General features: G+C 30.7%; 1 protein-coding gene across 1 annotated transcript in view; it reads left to right on the top strand.

Annotated features, from left to right (window-relative positions):
* Positions 1–1,740: 1,740 nt before the first annotated feature.
* The window catches only part of LOC126740459 (uncharacterized), a 77,056-nt gene continuing 54,261 nt past the window's right edge, over positions 1,741–24,535 (top strand). The window contains exon 1 of the mRNA XM_050446491.1: positions 1,741–2,710. Within this exon, the coding sequence (XP_050302448.1) occupies positions 2,234–2,710 (477 nt within the window). The 5' untranslated portion in view covers positions 1,741–2,233. The remainder of the gene's footprint in view (positions 2,711–24,535) is intronic.

The raw sequence follows: 24,535 nt of genomic DNA, 5'->3' as shown, positions 1-24,535 counted from the left end.
ACCGACCTTTGATCATATTAAATCTTCTCAAAAACTACACGAAATATCTCAATGAAGCAAATTGCATTAGATTCAGTATTAATTTGTCTAAAATTGTTGCTTTGTATCCAGGAGTCTCTAACCTAAAGTTTCCAAGTTAGCTAGTCTTAAACTAGATGAAGTTTTTCAACCAAACTTTGGTCATAAAAAATCGACTTTTTCAAAAAATTACACATAATATCTTAATGCAACAAATTGCATTGGATCTGTCATTTTATTATTATCTGATTTGCTTATTTGGCTTATCTATTTTTGATTTAAAATGTTTGATATAAGCTTCATCCAAGATTTTATTTAAACGATTTCTATAGATTTTAAACTACTGAGCGTATTTACGATTTGTTGGATATTTAATAAACAAATACAGCAATTTTTCAACATTACCTATGTTGACGTTATCCCAGACACCACAAATCTATCCAATGGATATCCAAATATTACTTCTTTCTTGAATGTCCAATGGATGTCCATAGGATTATACAAATGTCACAAGGTTTGCTTATTAAATAAAATGTCCACTGCACAGATCCCGATCGTGATCCAGACTCGATTATTTTAAAACCATTTCTTTCTAGTTTTAGCACCACACACAATTTCTAGGGAATTCATTAATGTTGTAATAAAAAATTGCGTTTAAAGTAATTATGCTAGTTCATACTGATCAACTAGATACACAATGTCTACGAGAAGAGATGCACGTTTTATGGATCTATTAAAATGCATGTCCAATTGTTTTTTTATTATTATTTGACCAATGACTTCTCATTTTATTGAAACAATGAGCTTAAGAATTTTATAAATTCATAAGACCTTCGGTATATTTATTAAAATGAAGATACCGTTTTTGACGAGAGATGGACATCTAATGAATCGAGAAAAATAGGAGTTTATATGCTTTTAATTTCGATTCATTTATTGGCTTTTCACATTTTTTAATCCATGCATTTGAAATTGACATAAATCCCTGCAATGCCTTATAAAAGATGAACGTTTGATGAGTCTGTAGAAATACAAGTTAATTGGCTTTCCATTACTGTTTGTCCAATGGTTTCCCTTTAATTTTAAGCCGTGGAATAACGGATTTCTTAAATCCATATTGCACCTTCTACATATAAATCAACATGAAGAAACATTTTTTGACCAGTATAATGGATGATGTCTATGATGTACAAATATCAATCCAATAGCTCCTCAAAGAATTTTATTTATTGGAATCTTTTGGACGGCTAATGAAATTCCATTGGACAAAGATAGTTGAAGTCCATTGCCTGGTACAAAAATTTTATCCATAAAATGTCCATGGACATTTCGAATTAATTTGGACAAATACAGGACATACATTGGAGGATGTGTGCTATCTGGAATCATGAACTATCTGATTGTAAAGATCCAAACTTTCCCAAGCCAAACTTTAGCCTTTAGGATCGTTACTTTGAACCTTCAAAATGAGGGATGATGGGCGCCATCTTGGAATATACTTACAGTAAAATATTCAAGAACCGTTAGTTCCGTAGAATTCTGTATTTTTATGATACAGTTGCTAAAATTTAGAGAAAGATGTCGCCGAATGTAAAAGAGAAGACGCGCGCCGCCCCAAATCGACCGTCGGCGTCGTCGGCGGCGACGTGAAATGTGCGCGAGGGAGGCGGCGCACGAGAGCGTCCCGGCGCCACGGCCGACGTAGTCCCGGGCGGGCGCCGCATCAAACAGACGACGACGCTCTCAGTCAGTCAAAATGGCGGCCGAAACTGATGAGCGACGACGAAGAAACGACCCGCAACCAGCTCACGAAACTGCTAAAGAGGCGGCAGCCGGTCGGATGACGCTCCTCACGCCGCGTTACCACAATGTGCAGTGCCAGTGATCCGTTCTCGATCCAAAAAAGTAAAAGAAGGAAAAAAAAGAAAAAAAAAGAAAAACAAACAAGAACGCGGATAATAATTATAATAACAATAACAATAATAATAACGATGTCGCGGAAACATGTAGACGAGGATGAGCGACGAAGCAGCAGCAGTAGCAGCAGCAGCAGCGGTAGCGGTAGCGGTAGCAGGAGTGGGCCCCACGGTACTTCGAGGAGGAGCAGCGCCTATTAGTAGGGGCCGCCGCCGCGAGGGGGGGCCCTCCAGCGGGCGCCCGCAGCGATGCCCCCGTGCCTCGTGAGGCAGCCGCCCCATCGCCGCCCCGCCGCAGAATGCCACGGCGGGCCCGCGCCCCGGGCCTGCCGCTGCTCCTGATGTTGGCCCCGATGATCACGTTGACCACGATCACGATGTCCTCATCGTCGTCATCCTCCTCCTCCTCCTCCTCCTCGACGTCGACGTCGTCCCCGTGGACGACGACGAAAGTTCAGTCACTTCAGTGCCTTCAACAAAAATTCAATTTCTTGCAAGAGTCGCACAAGGAGCGGGTGTGCGACGGCGAAACGACGCCGGGGCGGCGACGGGCCGCCCTACGCGCCGTCCGTTTGCGGTACTGCACCGAGCACCGGGTACTGCAAGCGTTACCGGAGAGGGCGCTGCGGGACGCGTCCACGTGTCGCCTGCACCTGCAGGAACTGCTCGAGACCGACGTGCTCGCGTGGCAGGCCGCCTGCACCCACACGGACTTACTAAGACGCTACGATTGCGCCCAGAACTACTCGATTGCTTTTAGCTGCGAATATTGCAAGGTTAGTACCACATCATGTTACATACGAGATAAAAATCGCTTAACTCTAATGTTAAAGAAACCGAGTCTGGCCAAATCAATGCCTGCCTCTTTAATCAATTATTTGCTAACGTTCCTACTAAACTGAAAGAGTCCTTCGGATTATTTGACAGTCAGTTGTGGAACGGGCTTTTCTTTCACTGAGGTGAGCCATGATCAAGATCGTCAGGTGAAAGATAGTAAAAGTACGGATCCTTTTGATCTAAGCACTAGACTTATAAAAACCATAAGAAACTTAATTATAGTACCACTAACTAAGTTAATCAATTTGGCAATTTCATCAGGAGTTTTTCCTAATTGTCTTAAAACTGCCAAGGTAATTCCCATTCATAAAAAGGGACCTAAGCTTATTCTTGAAAATGATCGCCATCAACCAACTTGGCAGCTATCGATTTGTGTGAGAAGGTGCTTAAGGGCTTTGAGGGTGGCTTACACTCTTATGCCACATTTTATCATTTATCGAGGGCCTTCGATTGTGTTGAGCATGATATTCTTCTAAAAAAATTGAATTACTACAAATTTAAGGCCAGTAGTCTTCATTTACTTCGGTCCTGTCTGTATGATAAAAGGCAGTATGTTTTGTTTGAGGGGTGTGATTCGTAGAGTTTACCACTGAAACATGGAGTTCCACAAGGTTCCGTTCTGGGGCCTATTTAATTCTTACGATCTGCCTATTTGCGATACTGGCTCTGTATTTTATCTCTACGCGAATGACACAACTTCTTTAATTGCTAATCCTGGTGAAGCGAATATTTTTCGCAATAGAAAGACTGGGCTATTTTAAGCAGATTATGTTTGAAAGAAACCAAAACCCAGCAGATTATTATTTCTCTTCGAGATTATGGTTCTTTCCCATGCATCTCTCGAATGTAACAGTAAATTTTCTAGGTGTCACTCTTGATGGTGGCTCAACTTGGCTGAGTCAGGTTATGAAGAGTTGTCATCCAATTTAATAATAATAAAGCATTTATTTAGCATAAAAAAGCTACATATAAGTACAAGTTTGCCTTATTAGTCTTATTACAATAGTAGAAATAGAAAAAAAAAAAAACATTTGTAAATATGTGAAAATTAAATAAAAATAAAAAGTGTAATGTATGTACAGGACACAAACAAAAAGAAACAAGAATAAACCTACAGTACCTAATTTAACAAAAACATTATTAATACAAATACAAATACCAGGGGGCAACAATAAAATTAAACAAAGATAAAACTTAACTTATTAACAAATAATAAATAAAATAATTAAAAACGGGCTAAAATGTGTAAAACTAAAAATAAACATGTAAAATATTTATATTAAGGACGAGAAACAAAAGAAACAAGAATAAACCTACAGTGCTAAGATGTATAAATAAAATAAATAAAAACGGGCTAAAATCTGTAAAATTAAAATAAACAATCATAACTATCTGTACTAACAGTTATCTAAAAGAAATTTTCTTAGGAGCCTTTTGAACCGGTTTAGATTATCACAGTTTTTTATTATCACAGGTAATTTGTTAAATTCAGATAATCCCTTATATAAAACCGAGTTTTGCATTTGGGTCGAATTGCACCGTTCCAATAAAATAAAATCTGTACGATTTCTCGTATGATAACTATGAATATCACTAAATACCTTCAATCCATTACACAAATAGTTAGGTAACAAATTATGTTTAAGTTTAAAAACAAACAGATACACATTAAATAAAACCCTTTGCTTCACAGACAACATATTCAAAACATTCAACATACATTTAATTGGCGTACACCAACTACATTTTAAAATTTGTCTCATAGCTCTATTTTGTATTTTCTCCATTTGGTTTATTTTATACTGAGGTAGATTAAATAACAAAGTCGAACAGAATTGTAAGTGTGGGAGAGCAATAATATTATAGAGTTGTAGTTTTGTATGCATGCTTAAGTTTTTACCTATTCGAGTTATAAAACCGACTTTTTTTGAAAATTTTCGCATTACATAGTCAGCATGAGCTTGAAAGTTTAGATTGCAGTCCAACATTATGCCTAAATATTTAATTTCCCCATCATAAGTAATATTTTCCCCATTTACAGCTATGTGCATACTTTGGATTTCCGCTTCACTAAGCTTTGATTTCTTTCTAAATATGCAAAATTTGGATTTATCAGTATTTAAACATAGCTTATTTACACACAGCCAATCAAAAATACGCTCCAAATCATCATTCAAATCTTTCTGCATTTGTTGTAAGTTTTTACCTATAATATAAAGCATTGTGTCGTCAGCAAAAAAAATAATTTTACACTTAAGTGTTACTCTAACCATATCATTAATATAGATTAAAGATAACAGCGGACCCAAAACCGTTCCTTGTGGTACACCATATTTAACATTTACAGACTCCGACAAACAATTTTTATAAGACACACGTTGAGATCTTTTATTCAAGTATGACTTAAACCACTCTAAAACAGTATTCTTGATTCCTATATGCTCTAATTTGTTTATTAAAATACTCCTATCTACTGTTTCAAAAGCCCTCTTAAAATCAAGAAAAACGGCTAAGACATAGTTATCACAGTCGACGGCCCTAAGAAAATCATCACACATACCAACAACAACAGACTCGCAAGAATGGTTCTCTCTAAAACCTGATTGGTTAGGAATAATTATTTTATTTGAATCACAGAAGTTTAGCAACTGTTCTTTAACAACAACTTCTAAAACCTTCCCATATATTGGCACCGTATTTATTGGACGAAACTCATTATATAATTTCGTGTTATTTACCTTAGGAACAGGAATGATAGTTGTTAGTTTCCAAGATTCTGGAAAAACACCATTGCTAAGTGATGTGTTAATAACATCTAAAAGACGATTACCAACTGCATATACTATTTATCAAGATGCATATTCCTTATTCGTCTTAATGGACACACTCAGGTTTGCTTATTTCAGCTATATTCATTCTATAATGACGTACTGTCTTATCAGTTGGGGGCACTCAGTGTACATGTCTAAGATATTTGCATTGCAAAGAAGATGTGTGAGGGTGATTGCTCGTTTGGGCTTCTTTTGGCTTCTCACTCTACCCCGTGCATTTATTCTAGTGCGCCTATTAAATGTGACTGACTATGCAACATATGTGATGCCCACCGGCACTTTACCAGAAATAATGACTCCTTAATTCCAATTTTTACAGAGGCTGGCACTCTGTAAGGGTTCTGCCACTTTGTATATTTAAAAATAAAGTTTATTTGAGTTACTCATTTGAGGAGTTTCTTCACTCTTACACACTTAGAGTAGCCATTTGAAATACAAAAGTTTGAGGTAAATAAATCATCCATTATTCCCAGACATTTTTGGTCACTATTTGCTGGTAAGTCAATTGATTTAATTTTTTTTTACCCTGTTGGATGGGCATTTTAATGCTGCTTACACGATGGGGTTCCCATTTGACATATCAAAGTGAGGTTATGGAGGTGATTGAGTCTACCTTTTAGTTGCTTGAAAAGCGGCCTTATACTCCATTCCAAGCACCAAAGCTTCCAAAATACTTTTATGATGAGCAATCCCTAAGGCATGCATGCGTTTAAAGCAATCCAGATAAAACCTCTCAAGGTCCTAATACAGTTGAAAGCCCAAGGCATTTACGTCTCTCTTAGGCTTTCTCCCACTTAAACTCAAATAACTCAAAAACTACCTGAAGTAGAAATTTGAAACAAATTGCGTTAGATTAAGAAAAGTATGCTTTACAAGTTTTATTAATGGTGCAAAATGATCCAGACACAACTTCTTAAGATATCTAGCCCCAAAGCGAGTTAACAATCTGAGTGACGTATAGCACCTATAGAGTTGCTTCTACTAAAACTCAAAAACTACTCGAGAAAAATAAATAAAACAAGTTGCACCGGATTACAAGTTTTATTTAGGATGCAATACAATCCAGACATAACTTCTTAAGATATCCAGCCTCAAAGCGAGTTGACAGTCTGAGTGACGTATGGCACCTACGGATCACCTACTGGATCTGGAACAATTTATGAAAATTTGCTCCTGAAACTCTCTTGGGGGAGGAATGATAAGTCATCTCCTACATAAAAGACACCCTCTATTTACAGCTCATTAATAATAAAGATCAAAGAAGTCTTTTTTCAAAATTAGGGGTTTACTTAGTAAGTTGTGATGATTGAAACTTTATTTACATAGGACAGTCAGGCAGGAAAATCTCTAAGGAAAAATTGGATTTTTACTATAGATCTCAGATACGTTATTAAATTATTCAAAAATTCTTTTGAAAATTCATCAGACTTTCCTATCCTACTCTCCATATCCTTAATCAGGCTTTAGGCCCTCAAATATCCCTGGTCTATCCAAAAAAAAACTCCATAGACTCCGGGAATATTCTCTTAAGTTTTCAACATTTAACATTTCGGTGTTATGTTCCCTGAAGGATCTGTGCAGTTGCCAGGAGGCTAATTTGGCATTATGCCTCTCGGCCTTACTACCGTAAACTGGGTTAATTGTATGCTACATTAACCTCGTATCCAGATTTCTACAAGTTGTCTATCTATCCATGCACGCACACATATTTTATCCACATTATCCAGGCATGTTAATAAATGAAATAATTCAGATGATTGTAAAGGAAATTCAATATTAACATCATTTATTGCCTAAAGAGGATTTTTTGGGACATTTTAGGTATATTTTTTGATTTTTTATGGGTTCCATTAAGAACATAATAATTAAATTACAGAAATTTAAAAAAACCAAAGGAAACTTTATGGAAAATCAAGACTGTACTTGTTTCTTCTTGAATTAAAAAAAAATTCTTTAGCATTATTTCCCAATTTTCAATTTTCCTAGATTTAACTAAGCTTGTATTTATTTATTTATTTTTTTCTTGGATTTCCTTATTTTTTTATAAGATTACCTTGTTTTTTTATTTTTATCGGATTTTTTTTTTAATTGTCTATGTTTTTGTTATTTATGCTTTTTTCAAAATACTCACGAAATATGCCGTACTTCTGCCTGACAAATAAATATAAATACATACCTAAGTACCGCACTGGCTTATACGCCACCGTCAACGTATGAATTAAACGTAATTTGTTTGACAAGTGACATAAGAATCAGGACCGCACTAGGACAAGAATAATCCAATTATTCAAGAGTATAATTATTATCAAATTGCTCTTTATATTAATGGCACTTAAACAATAATAATAATTTTAAAACCTAATCCAATTAACTTCATCGCAATACTGTAGCAAGAAAGTTTACGAGCGAAATAAAAACTTTCGGAAAAAAAAGGGGGGGTTGAGGGTGATTGGGGGGCCGTCATTAAAATATGCATAATATGAACTCTTAATTAAGAGACAATATTCGAAACAGACGGGAGCGCGACGACGAGAACGAACTCCTTAAGTCGGTTTTTATGTTTCCAACTTTATGGGGCCATAAAAGATTCAGAGACGGAGTAAAAGGAGCGAGAGGCCTTCGAACGCTCGTTTCTTGTTCCGAAACTTTCCACTTTTCATGTTTTCCCTCGTTATATATTGGAATTTTAAAATATGATCCGTAAAAATGTGTAACTGAACTGAAATGCATTTTTTTAATTTAAATTGCAAATTAGTTGAAATACTAGGACTTTTGAAGAAAAACTCGCTTGCCATTGGGACAACTTAATTGACTTTAATTGAATCTATCCATTAATTAATGACGATAACCCTGCACATCAATCTATCACTCCTAAAATCTTTCTATATATTAATATTCTGAAAAGGACAAAAAACAAAATAATGTTGTTCTTAAAGTGGACCAAATGAAGTCCTTAAATAAACCCCACCGAGGAAATGGGGGGTGGCCAATTAAAACTTTTTCAACAACTCCGGGGCGAAAACTAATCCTCGCCCTAAAACCTGAATAAAAAAAAAAACAACCCCCTGGAAATCTGCTTACAAAACAATTTTCCCTTTTAAAATTTTTGTTTGTTTGCAAACAAACTGGGGAAATAAACGGCGGTTTTCGGGTTGTTAGTTGTACTTTCTGTTTTTCTTTTTTTTTTGTTATTCTTGCCCTATTAAAGGGCTTCCTGATCAAAAAGCGATTTATCAAAATTAGGATTAACTGTCTCTTAATCAGAACTTTTTCACTTCGGATCGCGGTAATTAATTTCACGCCACTCTAGAGGGTTTCTTTTTTTTGTGTGAAATGACTTTATTACTATCGTTTAACTGTCAAATTATTTTACAAATTTTTGTTATTAGGCTCTTATTATCCATTTTTCTGTTAGTCTTTCTTTATTAGTGAATACAGAAGTGGATCTGATGATGCCTAGTATGGGCGAAACACGTGTAATCCTATGAGTTTAATTTATTAAATTTGAGACTTGTGTGACTTGGAGTTTGTTTTCATTATTATTCTTGTAATTTTTTTAATTGTTTAAAATATTTAAAAAATATAGAGCGTCCAAGGAGCCTAAGGACACTGATATTCAAGGTGATCCATTTCAACATCCAAGTAATGAGAATATTCTTATAAGACAAAAAAGGAAAATATAAGGCTGATGTTTGATAGTAATTTTTCAGTTCAATTTTTTACCTTCAAGTCAAAAATTGAACTAATGGGAATACTCTCACCAAACAAAAAGTAGGAAATTTAGGACTAAGAGAATATTCCTGAAAATTGAAGAGAAATTAGAGAATTTGTTCCAGTTTTTCTGCTCGGAAATCTTATTTATTTTACACGTTTTCTCATATTTAATTTTTAAGATGAAAATTTTCAGTTTTTTAATATTTTTATAAATACATTATTTGTTCTAAATTAAAAACTACTTCCCTAAAGTTAATTTTCATGAAAATTTGAGGGAAATTATGGAATTTGTTCCAGTTTTTTCTACTTGGGAACCTTATTACTTTGACATTTTTTTATATTTAATTTTTACTATGAAAATTTTCTGTTTTTCAATATTTTCATTAATACATTTTTTGTTCTAAAATAAATATATTTTTCATAGAGCTAATTTTAATAGAAATCGGTGATAAATTAGAGATTTTGTTCCAGTTTTCTACTTATTAATTTGAATTTTTTTTTATTTAATTTTCACGAATTAAATTTAAAAAAATTTAAAAATTTATATTTTTCAATTTTTTTTTAAATCTTATTAATTTGACATTTCAAGTTTTGGTTTAATTTAAAATTAGGTACCAATACTCCAGATCTTTCAGAAATTCTTTTATGGATTATTTTAGACCTTAAATAACATACAGAATACTCTCCTCAATATTTTGTTTTTTATTTCATAAGAATATTCCCATTAGTTCCATGGATTTTTAACTTCAAAGTAAGAAGTAAGAAATATGTTCAAACAGCCCTACTAAGACCAATAGTTCTGAAATTTTATTTTAAATTAATTTAGATCTTAAGTAATACTTATTAGAGATTACTCACTGAACATTCTATTTTTTGTTTCATAAGAAAATCCTTATTAGTTTTTTTGGATATATGACTTTAAAGTGAGAAGTTGACTTCAGGTATGCAAATTATACGATGAAACATTACTACTGAGGCCAATATTTATTAAACTACTTCTTGAATTAACTTGGATCTTAAATAGAGTTTTTAGAGAATATTTTCCTAAAAATTCTTCTTTTGGTTTCATAAGAATATTCCCATTGGTGCCTTGGATTTTGGACTTTATAGTGAGATTGTCTTGAAAACAAATTCTCTGATTTTCCACCGATTTTCATAAAAATTAGCTCTATGTGTAGGGTTTTTAGTTTAAAATAAAAAGTGTATTCATGAAAATATTGAAAAACTGAAAATTTTTATAGTAAAAATTAAATATAAAAAAATATTAAAGTAATAAGATTCCCAAGTAGAAAAACTGGAACAAAATCTCTAATTTATCTCGGATTTCTTTTTTTAGATCTATGGAAAGAATATTTAATTTAAAACAAAAAATGTATCGTTGAAAATATTCAAAAACAGAAATTTTTTTACGAATTAAATTAAAAAAAATTTCTATTTTTCAATTTTTTTTAAATCTTATTAATTTGACATTTTTTTCTATTTTATTTTTACTATGAAAATTTTCTGTTTTTCAATATTTTCATTAATACATTTTTTGTTCTAAAATAAATATTTTTTCCATAGAGCTAATTTTCATAAAAATCAGAGGTAAATTATGGAATTTGTTCTAGTTTTTCTACTTGGAAATTTTAATAATTTGACATTTTTTTATATTTAATTTTTACTAAAATTTTAAAATAAAATTTTCTGTTTTTGAATAATTTTACCGATATATTTTTTGCTTTGAATTAAATATTCTTTCCATAGATCTAATTTTTATAGAAATCCGAGATAAATTAGAGATTTTGTTCCAGTTTTTCTACTTGGGAATCTTATTACTTAATTATTTTTTTATATTTAATTCTTAATATAAAAATTTTCAGTTTTTCAATATTTTCATAAATACACTATTTATTTTAAACTAAAAACCCTACGTATAGGGCTAATTTTAATGAAAATCTGAGTGAAATTAAAAAAATTATGCCAGTTTTTTTACTTGGAATCTTATTATTTTGTCACATTTTTTTATATTTAATTTTTACTATGAAAATGTTTAGTTTTTCAATATTTTTATAAATACACTTTTTATTCTAAATTAAAAATCCTTTCTATAGAGCTAATTTTCATGGAAATCGGAAAGAAATTATGGAGTTTGTTCTAGTTTTTCTACTTGGAAATCTTATTAATTTGACATTTTTTATATTTAATTTTTACTATAAAAATGTTTAGTTTTTCAATATTTTCATAAATACATTTTTTGTTTTAAATTATAAATCCTTTCCATAGAGCTCATTTTTATTGAAATCTGAGGGAAATTACGGATTTTGTTCCAGTTTTTCTACTTAGGAATTTTATTAATTTGACATTTTTTTATATTTAATTTTTACTTTAAAAATGTTTAGTTTTTCAGTATTTTCATAGATACACTTTTTATTCTGAAGTAAGAATCCTTTCCATAGAGCTAATTTTCATGGAAATCAAAGGGAAATTAGGGATTTTGTTCCAGTTTTTCTACTTGGGAATCTTTTAATTAACTTGACATAACATCTTTTTCGTATTTAATTTTTACTCTAAAAATTTTAATTTTTTAAATATTTTTATAAATATACAATTTTTTCTAAATTAAAAACCCTTTCCATAGAGCTAACTTTCATGAAAATCGGGGAAAAAATAGAGAATTTGTTCCAAGACGATTTTTCAAGTCAATCTCACTATAAAGTCCAAGGAACCAATGGGGATATTCTTATGAAACAAAAAATAGAATGTTGAGATGAATAATCTCTAATAAGTGTTTCTTAAGGTCTAAATTAATTTAAAATAAAATTTCAGAACTACTGGTCTTAGTAGGGGTGTATGCACCATCAAGTTAACCTCTTACTTTGAAGTTAAAAATCCATGGAACTAATGGGAATATTCTTATGAAATCAAAACAAAATATTGAAGAGAGTATTCTGTATAAATGTCATTTAAGATCTGATATAATCCATAAAAGAATTTCGGAAAGATCGGGAGTATAAATACCTAATTATAAATTAAACCAAAACTTGAGAGGTAAAATGAAAAAACCTACAGTTTCCCTCCACTTGTTTATTAAACATCATTCAGTTTTTTATATTAATTCTCCAGATGTTTCGGACACAGTGGTGTCCATCATCAGGGGATACTAAAAGGAAATAGTTCTGAACAAAAGACAGACACAGAGAAAAAAAACGTAAAAATTAATATAAGGTACACTTACTAAGGTTTAAAATTGGTATCAGATATACGCTTCAGGGTTTGATTCCTTGTCAAAAAAAAACACTTCTATTTATTATTATTGTTTATTTTAATTTTATTTGTTTACATTCTGTTGTTGACAATGACTGAATAGTACATTAAAAATAAATACTCAATAGGACATGTTATATCACAAAGATCTTCTTTAGTGACAAAGAATTAAGCATTCAAAGTCACTATCTCTTGAGATTCAAGGCAATAAATCAATAAAACTGGATTCATTACAGTTTTTGGACCTCATAGGCCTGGAATTGATTAATTTATGATTTCTGAAAACAATCATAGACCCAAAATCAATTAAATCTTTACAAATCTTGATATCTGGAAGTGATTGATTTGTTTTTTAAACGGTCATCTTACTAAAATTGAATAAAATATTTGCCGTAGTTAAATTACTTAAGTAAAGGGAAAAAATTGATTTAATTATCATAATCTCGATTAGTGATTTAAAAAAAGACAGATTTAGTAATAATTTGTATCAATTGCCTAAAATTAATTAAATTATGATTCTTATAAGCAATTGTTGGTCAAGAATTAATAAAATCTTTGAAAATTGGATTCCTAGACTAAATAATCAAGATTTTGTTTGTAAATGGTCATCATACTAAAAATCAATAAAATATTTACTATTGTTAAATTTTAATATAATTAAATTACTCCAGTGAAGAGGAAAAATTGATTTAATTTTCATAATTTTAATTTGTGATTTAAAAAAAGAAAGACTTAGAAATAAATTGTATCAATTGCCTGGAATTGATTAAATTATGATTTCTATAAGCAATCGTAGCTCAAGAATCAATAAAATCATTGCAAATCCTAATTCCTAGACTAAATAATCAAGATTCTGTTAGTAAATGGTAATCATACTAAAAATCAATTAAATATTTGCTATCTTGACCACGTAGAAGCAAAAACAATGAAGCAACTTTGGCATCATCTTAAGATCTTTTCGCAATAATTTATCAGATTTATCTATCGTACAATTATTGTTCTGTTGCCAATTTTAGAGTCATGTCTAAATTAAGTAGAGGTGCCCAATTTAAAAAATGATTTTAACCTTTGAGTGACCTAGTGGTTAAAGGCGACTATCACTTATAAGTATTTCAAGAAAAACCTGATGGATTATTACCGGTCACTCTGTATAATAATCACACTTGAAACACTGGATATTTGGCTAAGTGAAGGTCTCTTGTGACGGTAATAAGCTTGCAACGTTTTACAAATATTTTATTAAGGTTTTTTTAAGGGCTTAAATTTGGCAACGCGGCTTACTTCGGCACGCAAGCCCTTTTCAGACAGACGGAACGAAAAGGGACACAAAATACACCTTTATGGTGTCGGGAAGGGTGGAGGAGGAGGAGGAGAGAGAGAGGGAGGGTGGATTTTGATGAATGAACCGGCTTGGTTGTTGTCTTGGTAATTGGGATCGATTTGATGAGGGAGCAAGAGGGCGAATTTGGCCATTTTCGGACCGATCCGATCGACTATTGAAAGATCTATCGGGGGTATTTATTATTAGTACGAATCCGTTTTACTTCGTTTATTAAGATGTATATTATCGCTTTATTTATCTGTTATTAAATCGGATTATTTTGCGTTTTTCACGTTTGGCTGTAAGTGGGCCTAATATGGCTTGAATTAAGTAAATTCGGTGATTTTTTTGGGAAATTTGTTGATAATTGAAAAACTTGCGTTATTATGCAGACCGATGGAGAGAGCGAATTTTCAAAAAAAAATGTATATGAGTATTTCTTGATTTTTAACAAGGAGTGTTTCTGTCCTGTTTTTATTTCAGATTTAACAAAGAAAAAGATTTTTCTTAAATTTTTGAAAAACATACAATGCAACATTTGAAAAACAAAAAAACTTGGACGAATTTAAGCAAATCCAAAGTAAAATGCATTCAATTTAGTAATTAGTTAAAGCAAGTAAAACGAAGAAAATAGGAAGTATGTTACACTTATAAACACTTTAAAACTGTAATAATAGTTTTATATATAATATATATTCGCTGGTATCATGAAGAAAATGCGCCATAAAAACCGCTGTTGCAGTTCACTTCGTGCAAAAGCACCTTAACCAACAAATGAAAAATGCTATTATAGGTCTGTCAATTAAAATGTCATGCCTGTCAATGTCTATAAAGGTAGATATAACCTTGACTATAGAATGCCGAAATTCATGATAATTAATTGTATTAGATTTATTTGTGGCTCGGTTATTACTCGGATTTTTAAATTTAAAACTGTTAAAGGTTTGGTAAATTGGCTTGTATTAAGAAGCTAATGAAATTCCTTCGAAGAATTTAAAATGTGGCATATATTCCCTGTTTATAAAAATATGACCTCATAGCGAAAGTCGATATAATTCAATTTACGTGAACGCACCTTAATCAACGAATGGAAAATGCTATTATAGTTCTGTCAATTACGTCATATTTATTAATATCTGTAGAGACAAATTTTGAGTAAGAATATTGAATGCGCCATTGCCAAACTTCATATAATTTGAGATTGCACTAGATTTTTTCCTTAAGTCGTAAATCGTTTTATGTACTTACGCGAAGATTATAAAATCCTTGCAATAAATTTTTTGAATGTTTTCTGTATTCTCTGTACCGTCTGAACGTCCTGATAAATGAAGACTTTAAGAAACAAGTAAAAAATGCTAGCATAGTTCTGTCAACTAAGAAACGTCATGCATATTAGTACTTGCAGAGAGAAATTTTGAGTCTAAGAAAAGATTACGATGTTGCCAAACTTTATGGTCTTTGATACTACACTGGACTTAGGTTATGAAGTGTATGTTGTGATTTAGTTTGTTTTAAAAAGCATGATAATATAACACACTTTAAAACTAAAAACAATTTTTTATAAAATTCAAGAAAATTTCTGCTAGGTGAAGTTTCCTTGTAACTACAACCGTTTTGGAGTTATTAAGCATTATTTGAAAAAATCTTGATACTATCCAACGCTCTACAAAAATTTGAAAACTCGTATAAAGATTTTATTGATTTGAGGTCCGTTTGAAAACTGATGAGTTTTATTTATTAAAAAAAAATTTCTTAAATTTAGTTCTGAGGCTTGGTTCTAAAAGGGCCAAAGTCATAAATCGCAATTTTTGATAAATTGACTTTAAAGGTAATGAGGTCGCATTAGGTTTAGTTTTTACAACATAGATAGGTTTCTATATTTTTCTAAAGCTTGATTTGGGTATAGAAGATATTGGTTTTAAAAAAAAAATCTTAAAAATGTATAAAATAAATTTATTTTTCAAAAAAAATGACATTGGCCTTTTATTAATAAATAATAAAATTAATAAATATAATAATCGTAAAAGTCGTTGCACATACATTTTGATAAAAATATAGGCACCTAAAGCGAATCTTCATCATCTTCACTTTTACCAAGATTATCAATTGCAGTCTCAGAAGAAGTTAGTCCATTAAGAAACTGCAGATAATATAGCTGACTGTTTTTATCAATAAATGGTAATAAGTCCCTCAAATGTTGTACTTTATTTTTTGGAATGCCTAACGGTTTTTTATTAATAAGGAAAAGTTTTATTGCATTTTCGGAATTACGGGTTGATTTTCTTAATAAATTTAAAGTTTGATATGGCTCGTCTTCAGCAAAAGTGGTTTTGTATTTCAGCAGACCAGGATTTTCAGTAGAATAGTGAATGACTCTTATTTTAGCCCAAACAACAGGGTTTCCCAAAGTATTAACTTTTTTGTGCTGAAACTTTCCCGAAAGGAGTGACTTAAAATTCAAGAATTCTTCCTGAGCCATCTCATGCACAAAAATTGAGGGTTTCCTAGGCACTAAACGAATTAAATTAGCCCAGTCTCTAGGAATTTTTATTTTTACTGTGGTATATTTTTTTAGCCTTTTCAATGGCTGCATGAATTTGGTCGGCTTCCATATGAGTATGTCCCGGAATAAGAAATTTGTGATATATGCTGACATGCCTTCCTTCTCGTTTAAAATATTCTTCAATAATCGTTAGCAGCATAGCAGAAATTAAAATGTTTTTATTTTGTCCAGGACAACAATCACTGTATATATTTATTTATATCGATATTGGCCTTATAAGAAGTTATATAATATTGGATTCCTGGCCTATGTTCACATTGTCCCTTTTATTGAAAAAAGAGTATAAAATTGAAAAAAATGACTTTGGCCCAGTGGCGGCTTTTGGGGTAGAGCCACAGTGCCATGGCTCTACTTGGCCCTTTTAGAACCAAGGCCCACAGTTATTGAGCTCTATTTCAGTGCAATTTTAATATTTTTTAATTAAATTTCTGTCAAACCAATGACCTTTAACTCATCATATTGCATCCGTAAACTTTAACTTGACAGTTAACAATTTAGAAGCGTACTTCGAAAAAATCCTTAACTATTTACATTCCAAACTTCACCATTCCCTATCCGTGTCTAATAAATCTCGTATCCGGCATTGAGGATTCCGCAAGATCCTCTCGAGTGCGACCGCAAAAATCCGCTTATTGTAAAGCCAGCTTAAGCAACGTAATAATGCGGTGCCTTTGATGTTTCCCCCCCCCCTCCATATGGAAAACGCGTTTGCGGTTTTCAAGAATGACAATTTCGAATGTCGTCCCGCCAAAAGCTGTTTCTTCGGTGAATTTTATGACCGAACCGTTTCTCGGGGAATTAAGGGAAACTAGAAGCCGCAGTTTTGGCAGTAAAGTCGCTGCAACGGCTTTAATTTATTCGTTTTATGGATGTTCTTGTAAAGAATTCCCATCATTTTTGTTTTTTTTTTTACATTATTTAAATGGGATATTGTCTGGAATAAGAGAGACATCACGCAGAAGTTCATATATTTGATAATCTTAGTAAAAATGGCTTGTTTTGTTGGGGATTATTTGTCCGCGAATAATTGCAAGTTTATTAAACGTTGCGCCTTAACTCACTTTTATCGTTGGATTTTTAAACATGCCGGTGAAATCAACGCTTGTTTACAGGTTCATTTATTTGCCGTTTATCTTCCTCTTATAAGCTTCCACTCACAGTTGGAATATGTCGATAACATTTGACGTCAGTACAAGTTTTTCGTAAACTCATTAAACTGTAAAGTATATGTTTCGTATTTGTTTTAGTAACGAGATTCTGTTTACAGAGGAGAGAATAATACGGAATTTACATACCTAATTTTTAAACTCGATTACTGGACTTCAAATATTTAATTAAATTCTTCTGAAAAATCACTACTTTTCATCTATATTATCCAATGTACTAACGCTGTTTTTATATTAAATATTTATTAATATACATATATATAATTATATAAAATTTAAATAAACAAACTGTCTTATTACATTAGATATTAACAACTAAATCAGTTGCCATTCATGCGTATTATTTTGGAAAATAATGATTTTTGAAAGCAATTTCCTACTGGTAAGTTGTGTGTGGTGGGTGGGGGGCTAAGGGTGGGCTTAAAAAAAACGGTTTTTTTTGCAAAAAATTATTGCCTTTGAAAAAAAACTTTGTAATTTACTGAAAAATTCAAAAAAATACCATTATATATAATAACAACGTTCTTTATTTCTAATCACTTATACACTTAAAAAAGATAAAATATTTATCTCAGCAGTGATTTTTTGGTGCAAATGTCTAAGGTTAAGAAAAGTATAGTCTTCTCTTATTATTGCACTTAAACAATAAAATATCTATTTTTACCCTAAAAAAGATATCAAAGCAGTGGTTTTTAAGTATTTTTTATCACCTATAAAACGATAAAACAAATTTTTAACAGTATTTAACAACAATAATTTAAAAGTAGCTATAAGAAATCAACAGTTTCTTACCCTTATTGCTTAAAAGAAAAAAAATTCCTCAGCAGTGATTTTTAAGGTTCGTTGTCCTAAAGAATAATATAAATTATAGTTAATTTTCTGTAACCTGAGACACTAAATTATTTAATAAATTAAAGTTTTTCTTTTAAGGCAATAATTTTATGCAATAAACACGTTTTTTATTAACACTACCCTTGCACCCCCCACCCACCCCACACACTTTAACAGTAAGAAATTTTTCTGCAAAATCCCTGTTTTTCAACATGATACACATGGACCAGAGAAATTTTTGTTTTATGTTATACAGTATATTTGTTTCATACAATAAATTTTAATGTAATTTTGGCTGAACCTTTTTAATTTTAATAGGTAGATAACCTCCTTAAAATAAGCCTATAGAAACATTTTGATACCCTTTATATTATTAATTAAAATAAAACTAGACTAGTCCACGGTCTTTCTTAAAAAAATCACTAAAATCCATTCACAAAGGGTCAAGATAATAAAATTCTTAGTCCAGGAGTGCCTGTAAGAAACAAAAAAATTTGTCTTTTATTTCCAAGTAGCACATTCTATATTATTATCATTAAATATAGATTTATTTAATAATTTTTTATTAAATTTTTGATTATGGTATATTTATCAACTGTATGTGGTCAAGCTATATTTATTAAACTATAGAATATACGTATATCATATACGATTGTATTTATAGAGGGAAGAATATTACGGCATTTACAAAAATTTACACGGGATTTACATATTTAATTTTTAAACTCGATTACTGCACCTCATATATTTGATTAAATTCTTTTGAAAAATCACTGCTTTTCGTCCTACTAACGCTGTTTTTATACTAAATATTTATATATAAAAATATAACAAATTTAAATAAATAATGCTATTAAATTAAACATTGAATATTTATTTTCTGCAAAGACATTGTTTTTCATCAACACAACCCTTAGCCCCCCACCCACCCCAAATATTTTTCCAGTAAGAAATTCTTTTGAAAAATCACCGTTTTTCGTCTATAAAATTCAATCTAAAAGCACTGTTTCTGTATTAAATATTTATTAATATACATATATATAATTATATCAAATTTAAATAAACAAACTGTGTTATTACATTAGATATTAACAACTAAACCAGCTGTCATTCATGCGTATTATTTTGGAATATAATAATTTTTGAAAACAATTTCTTTCTGGTAAGTTGTGTGGGGTGGGTGGGGGGCCAAGGGTGTACTTAATAAAAAACGGTTTTTTTTTGCAAAAAATTACTGCCTTAGAGAAAAGCTTTGTAATTTACGAAAAAATTCAGAAAGATTCATTTGATAAAAACTATACCAAGCTTTTTATGCTGTGTATAAGTGATTAGAAATAAAGAATAATATAAATAATAATTAATTTTCTGTAACCTGAGACACTAAATAATTTAATAAATTACATTTTTTCTTTTAAGGCAATAATTTTATACAATAAACACGTTTTTTATTAACACTACCCTTGCACCCCCCACCCACCCCACACACTTTAACAGTAAGAAATTTTTCTGCAAAATCTCTGTTTTTCAACGTGATACGCATGGACCAGAGAAGTTCTTGTTTTATGTTATACAGTATATGTGTTTTATACTATACATTTTAATGTAATTTTGACTAAACCTTTCTAAATTTAATAGGTAGGTAACCTCCTTAAAATAAGTCTATAGAAACATTTTGTTACCTTCGATTTAGCTGTATTTAAACACAATTTGTTAGTGCAAAGCCAGACAAATAAACAACTCAATTCATTATTTAGGTCGTTTTGTGCATAGTTCCTTCGGGTTCTTTTTATTAGCATCTATACATTAAAAAATGTTTTTCCTTCTCTATTCTGATCTTGTTAACTGTAAAATTTCTTTTAGCCTTATATTGATTCCAAGTATTTTCACTTTTATCAATTGTCGCCCTCTTATATAAATTATGTCTTTCACGCATACGTTCTCTTATCTCCTCGGTTATCCATTTTTTATCCCTATATTTGTAAACATTTAGTCCTCGGACACATTTTATCTAAAATACTCTTTATGTCATTCACAAAAGAATTAGCCAATCTATTTACATCAGAGATACTGTTATTCCACTCGAATGCAAGAAGTTCTTCTTGTCATTTTACAGAATTATAGTTCTTAAATGATCTTTGATATGATACAAGTTCTATATTTTGATCTTTTTTTCATTTTTTTTAATAAATAAAAGAAAAAAATATTTTTTTAAGGCAATAATTTTATGCAATAAAAACGATTTTTATTAACACTACCCTTACACCCCCCACCCACCCCCAACATTTGTCCAGTAAGAAATTCTTTTGGAAAATCACTGTTTTTCAACATGATACGCATGGACCAGAGAGGTTCTTGTTTTATAATAATAATAATAATGTATTTATTTAGTTTGAGCTACATAAGTAATATATAATACAGATCATATAATACATTAATTTAAAAAAAAATAACTTAAAAATTGAAATCAATAAAATAAAAATAAATACAAATAAATTGAAAAAAATGTGTGTGCTTGTACAAAATGGCCTAAATATAATATAGAAACACAAAAAGTCTCACATACAAAAAATTTAAAAATATAATACTAAAAAAAAAATAAAAAACAAAATACGAGTTAAGATTGTAAAACAAAAATAAAATAAATACCCATCCAAACTACAACTACATAAATAAAGGTAAAACGAATGATAAAACAAGTGTGTACAAATAAAACTTACAGGAAAAGTATAAATAAACCATCAGTCTAAAATAAATTACCAAAATAAAACAAGTACGAGTTAGAATTGTAAAAGTAAAATAAAATAAATATACATACGAAACAACAACTACACAAACAAAGGATAAAGTTATACAGTATAATATGTGTTTCATACTAAAAATTTTAATGTAATTTCGACTGAACCTTTTTAATTTCAATAGGTAGATAACCTCCTCTCTTTCTCAAAGAAATGACTAAAACCCGTTCACAAAAAGTCAAGATAATAGAATTCTTAGTCCAGGAGTGCCTGTAAGAAACAAAATAATTTGTCTTTTATTTCCAAGCAACATTATCTTTAAATATAGATTTATTAAATGAAATAATAATTTTATATCACTATCTAACAAACCTTCTTGTTAAACGTAAATAAAACATAAATTTAATAATAATCAATGCCTTAACGTATATCACGCGGACATTTTTTCCGATATTTATTAGTTGAATTAGTCCAAAAATAAACCCTATTCTCAGTGGGCCTGGTTTGACGTCCACACTGACTTGTCATAAAGTCTGATTGACGATTGAAGCTCCTACTGTTTAAAGAAATATGAGGTAAATTAACAGGAACGTCAAGCTTATGTATATGATTATTATACTAATTATATTATGTCTTACATGAAAAATCAAAAAGAAAACCTCCACAAATCCGGATTTCCCAAGACCATAATTAATTTTTCCTTTACTTTATGACGGACGATGAATCAATCCTGGGACTTTTCCGTCTCGGATCAATAGACCCGATTCTTTGAATCTCTGAAGGGAAATTAATGGGTTTCTGATGAGAGTTTTTTCCCCGTGCCCGCGAGATTTATTGACTTGTTTACTAATTAATTGAATTTATTTATAAGAGGGAATAAAAAAAATACACTATAATATCGATATGTTCAATCAATGAAGTACAATTATTCAGCTCGCAACCAACAATACGATTCGAGCACCCCTCTCCTGGCGGCAGCGATATTTCATTTATGAATAAAGTACGGCTCGGCTCTTTTGTCCTGTCGGATATACGTTATATTGGACAAATATTATATTTTGTTTTCTTTGTATTACGTCTGTCCGGTGTCAGGTTATTGTTCAAGGGGCCCACTCGTTTCCTTCTGGGAATGATCGTATAATGGCATTTATCCCTTTTTAAATATAGAATGACGCTTTATGGTGGTGGTCTATACCGTTGGGTCCATTTATAGTGTTACAGTTTGTATAAGCGCCCTTTGACGTTCGTCATTTAATTAACTCGACGGCAAACAGAATACATAAACTTAATTTAGGGTTATGGTCGTAGATGCATACTATTACATTATTAATTAAGAAATTATTGATTTATGGACTATTCTGAAGACTTTCTTATTTTCTAATTGAAAAACGACTAAAATCCTTTTACTAAAAATCAAGATATGTCAATTCTTGTTCCAAGAGTGCCTGTAAGGAATAAAATAATTTATCTCTCATTGGCAAGTGAATATCTTGGGTTCTAGTAGTCAGAATTTGGAAATTATTGATTTATGGACTATTCTGAAGGCTTTTTTATTCTTATATTGCAAAATGACTAAAATCCATTCACTAACAGTCAAGATATGTAAATTAATGTTCCAGGAGTGCCTGTAAGGAATAAAATAATTTGTCTCTTATTGGCAAGTGAATATCTTGAGTTCTAGTAGTCAGAATTTAGAAATTATTGATTGATGGACTAGTCTGAAGATATTTTTAGTCTTTTTTGAAAAATTGACTAAAATCCATTTATTGGAAGTCAAGATATAGAAATTTTTGTTTCAAGAGTGCCTATAAGGAATAAAATAAATTGGCTCTTATTGGAAAGTGAATATCTTGGGTTTTAGTAGTCAAAAATAAGAAATTATTGATTAATGAACTATTCTAAAGATTTTCTTATTCTTTTAATAAAAAATGACTAAAATCCCTTTACTAAAAGTCAAGATATGGAAATTATTGTTCCAGGAGTGCCTGTAAGGAATAAAATAAGTTGCCTCTTATTAGCAAGTGAATATCTTGAGTTCTAGTAGTCATAATTTGGAAATTATTGATTTATGGACTAGTCCAAAAACATTTTTAGTCTTTTTTCAAAAATTGACTAAAATCCATTCAGTGGAAGTCAAGATATGGAAATTCTTGTTTCAGAAGTGCCTGTAAGGAATAAAATAAATTGTCTCTTATTTGCAATTGAGTATCTTGAGTTCTATTACTTAAAATTAAGAAGTTATTGATTAATGGAATATTATGAAGACTTTCTTATTCTTTTATTAAAAAATGACTAAAATCCCTTCACTAAAAGTCAAGATATAGAAATTCTTGTTCCAGGAGTGCCTGTAAGGAATTAAATAATTTGTCTCTTATTGGCAAGTAAATATCTTGGGTTCTAGTAGTCAGAATTAAGAAATTATTGATTGATGGACTAGTCTGAAGATATTTTTAGTCTTTTTTGAAAAATTGACTAAAATCAATTTATTGGAAGTCAAGATATAAAAATTCTTGTTTCAAGAGTGCCTGTAAGGAATAAAATAATTTGTCTCTTATTGGCAAGTGAATATCTTGGGTTCTAATAGTCAGAATTTTGAAATTATTGATTGATGGACTAGTCTGAAGATATTTTTAGTCTTTTTTGAAAAATTGACCAAAATTCATATATTGAAAGTCAAGATATAAAAATTCTTGTTTCAAGAGTGCCTGTAAGGAATAAAATAATTTGTCTCTTATTGGCAAGTGAATATCTTGGGTTCTAGTAGTCAGAATTTAGAAATTATTGATTGATGGACTAGTCTGAAGATATTTTTAATCTTTTTTGAAAAATTGACTAAAACGCATTTATTGGAAGTCAAGATATAGAAATTCTTGTTTCAGGAGTGCCTGTAAGGAATAAAATAATTTGTCTCTTATTGGCAAGTGAATATCTTTGGTTCTAGTAGTCAAAATTTAGAAATTATTGATTGGTGGACTAGCCTGAAAATATTTTTAATCTTTTTTGAAAAATTGACTAAAATTTATTTATTGGAAGTCAAGATATAGAAATTCTTGTTTCAAGAGTGCCTGTAAGGAATAAAATAATTTGTCTCTTATTGGCAAGTGAATATGTTAGGTTCTAGTAGTCAGAATTTAGAAATTATTGATTGATGGACTAGTCTGAAGATATTTTTAATCTTTTTTGAAAAATTGACTAAAATCCATTTAATGGAAGTCAAGATATAGAAATTCTTGTTTCAAGAGTGCCTGTAAGGAATAAAATAATTTGTCTCTTATTGGCAAGTGAATATCTTGAGTTCTAGTTGTCAGAATTTGAAATTATTGATTTATGGACTAGTCTGAAGAAATTTTTAGTCTT

Source organism: Anthonomus grandis, chromosome 9, assembly GCF_022605725.1.
Source record: "Anthonomus grandis grandis chromosome 9, icAntGran1.3, whole genome shotgun sequence".
NCBI classification, from domain to species: Eukaryota; Metazoa; Arthropoda; class Insecta; order Coleoptera; family Curculionidae; genus Anthonomus; species Anthonomus grandis.
The sequence above is the reverse complement of the archived record's forward strand: the minus strand, read 5'-3'. Positions and strand labels throughout refer to the sequence as shown.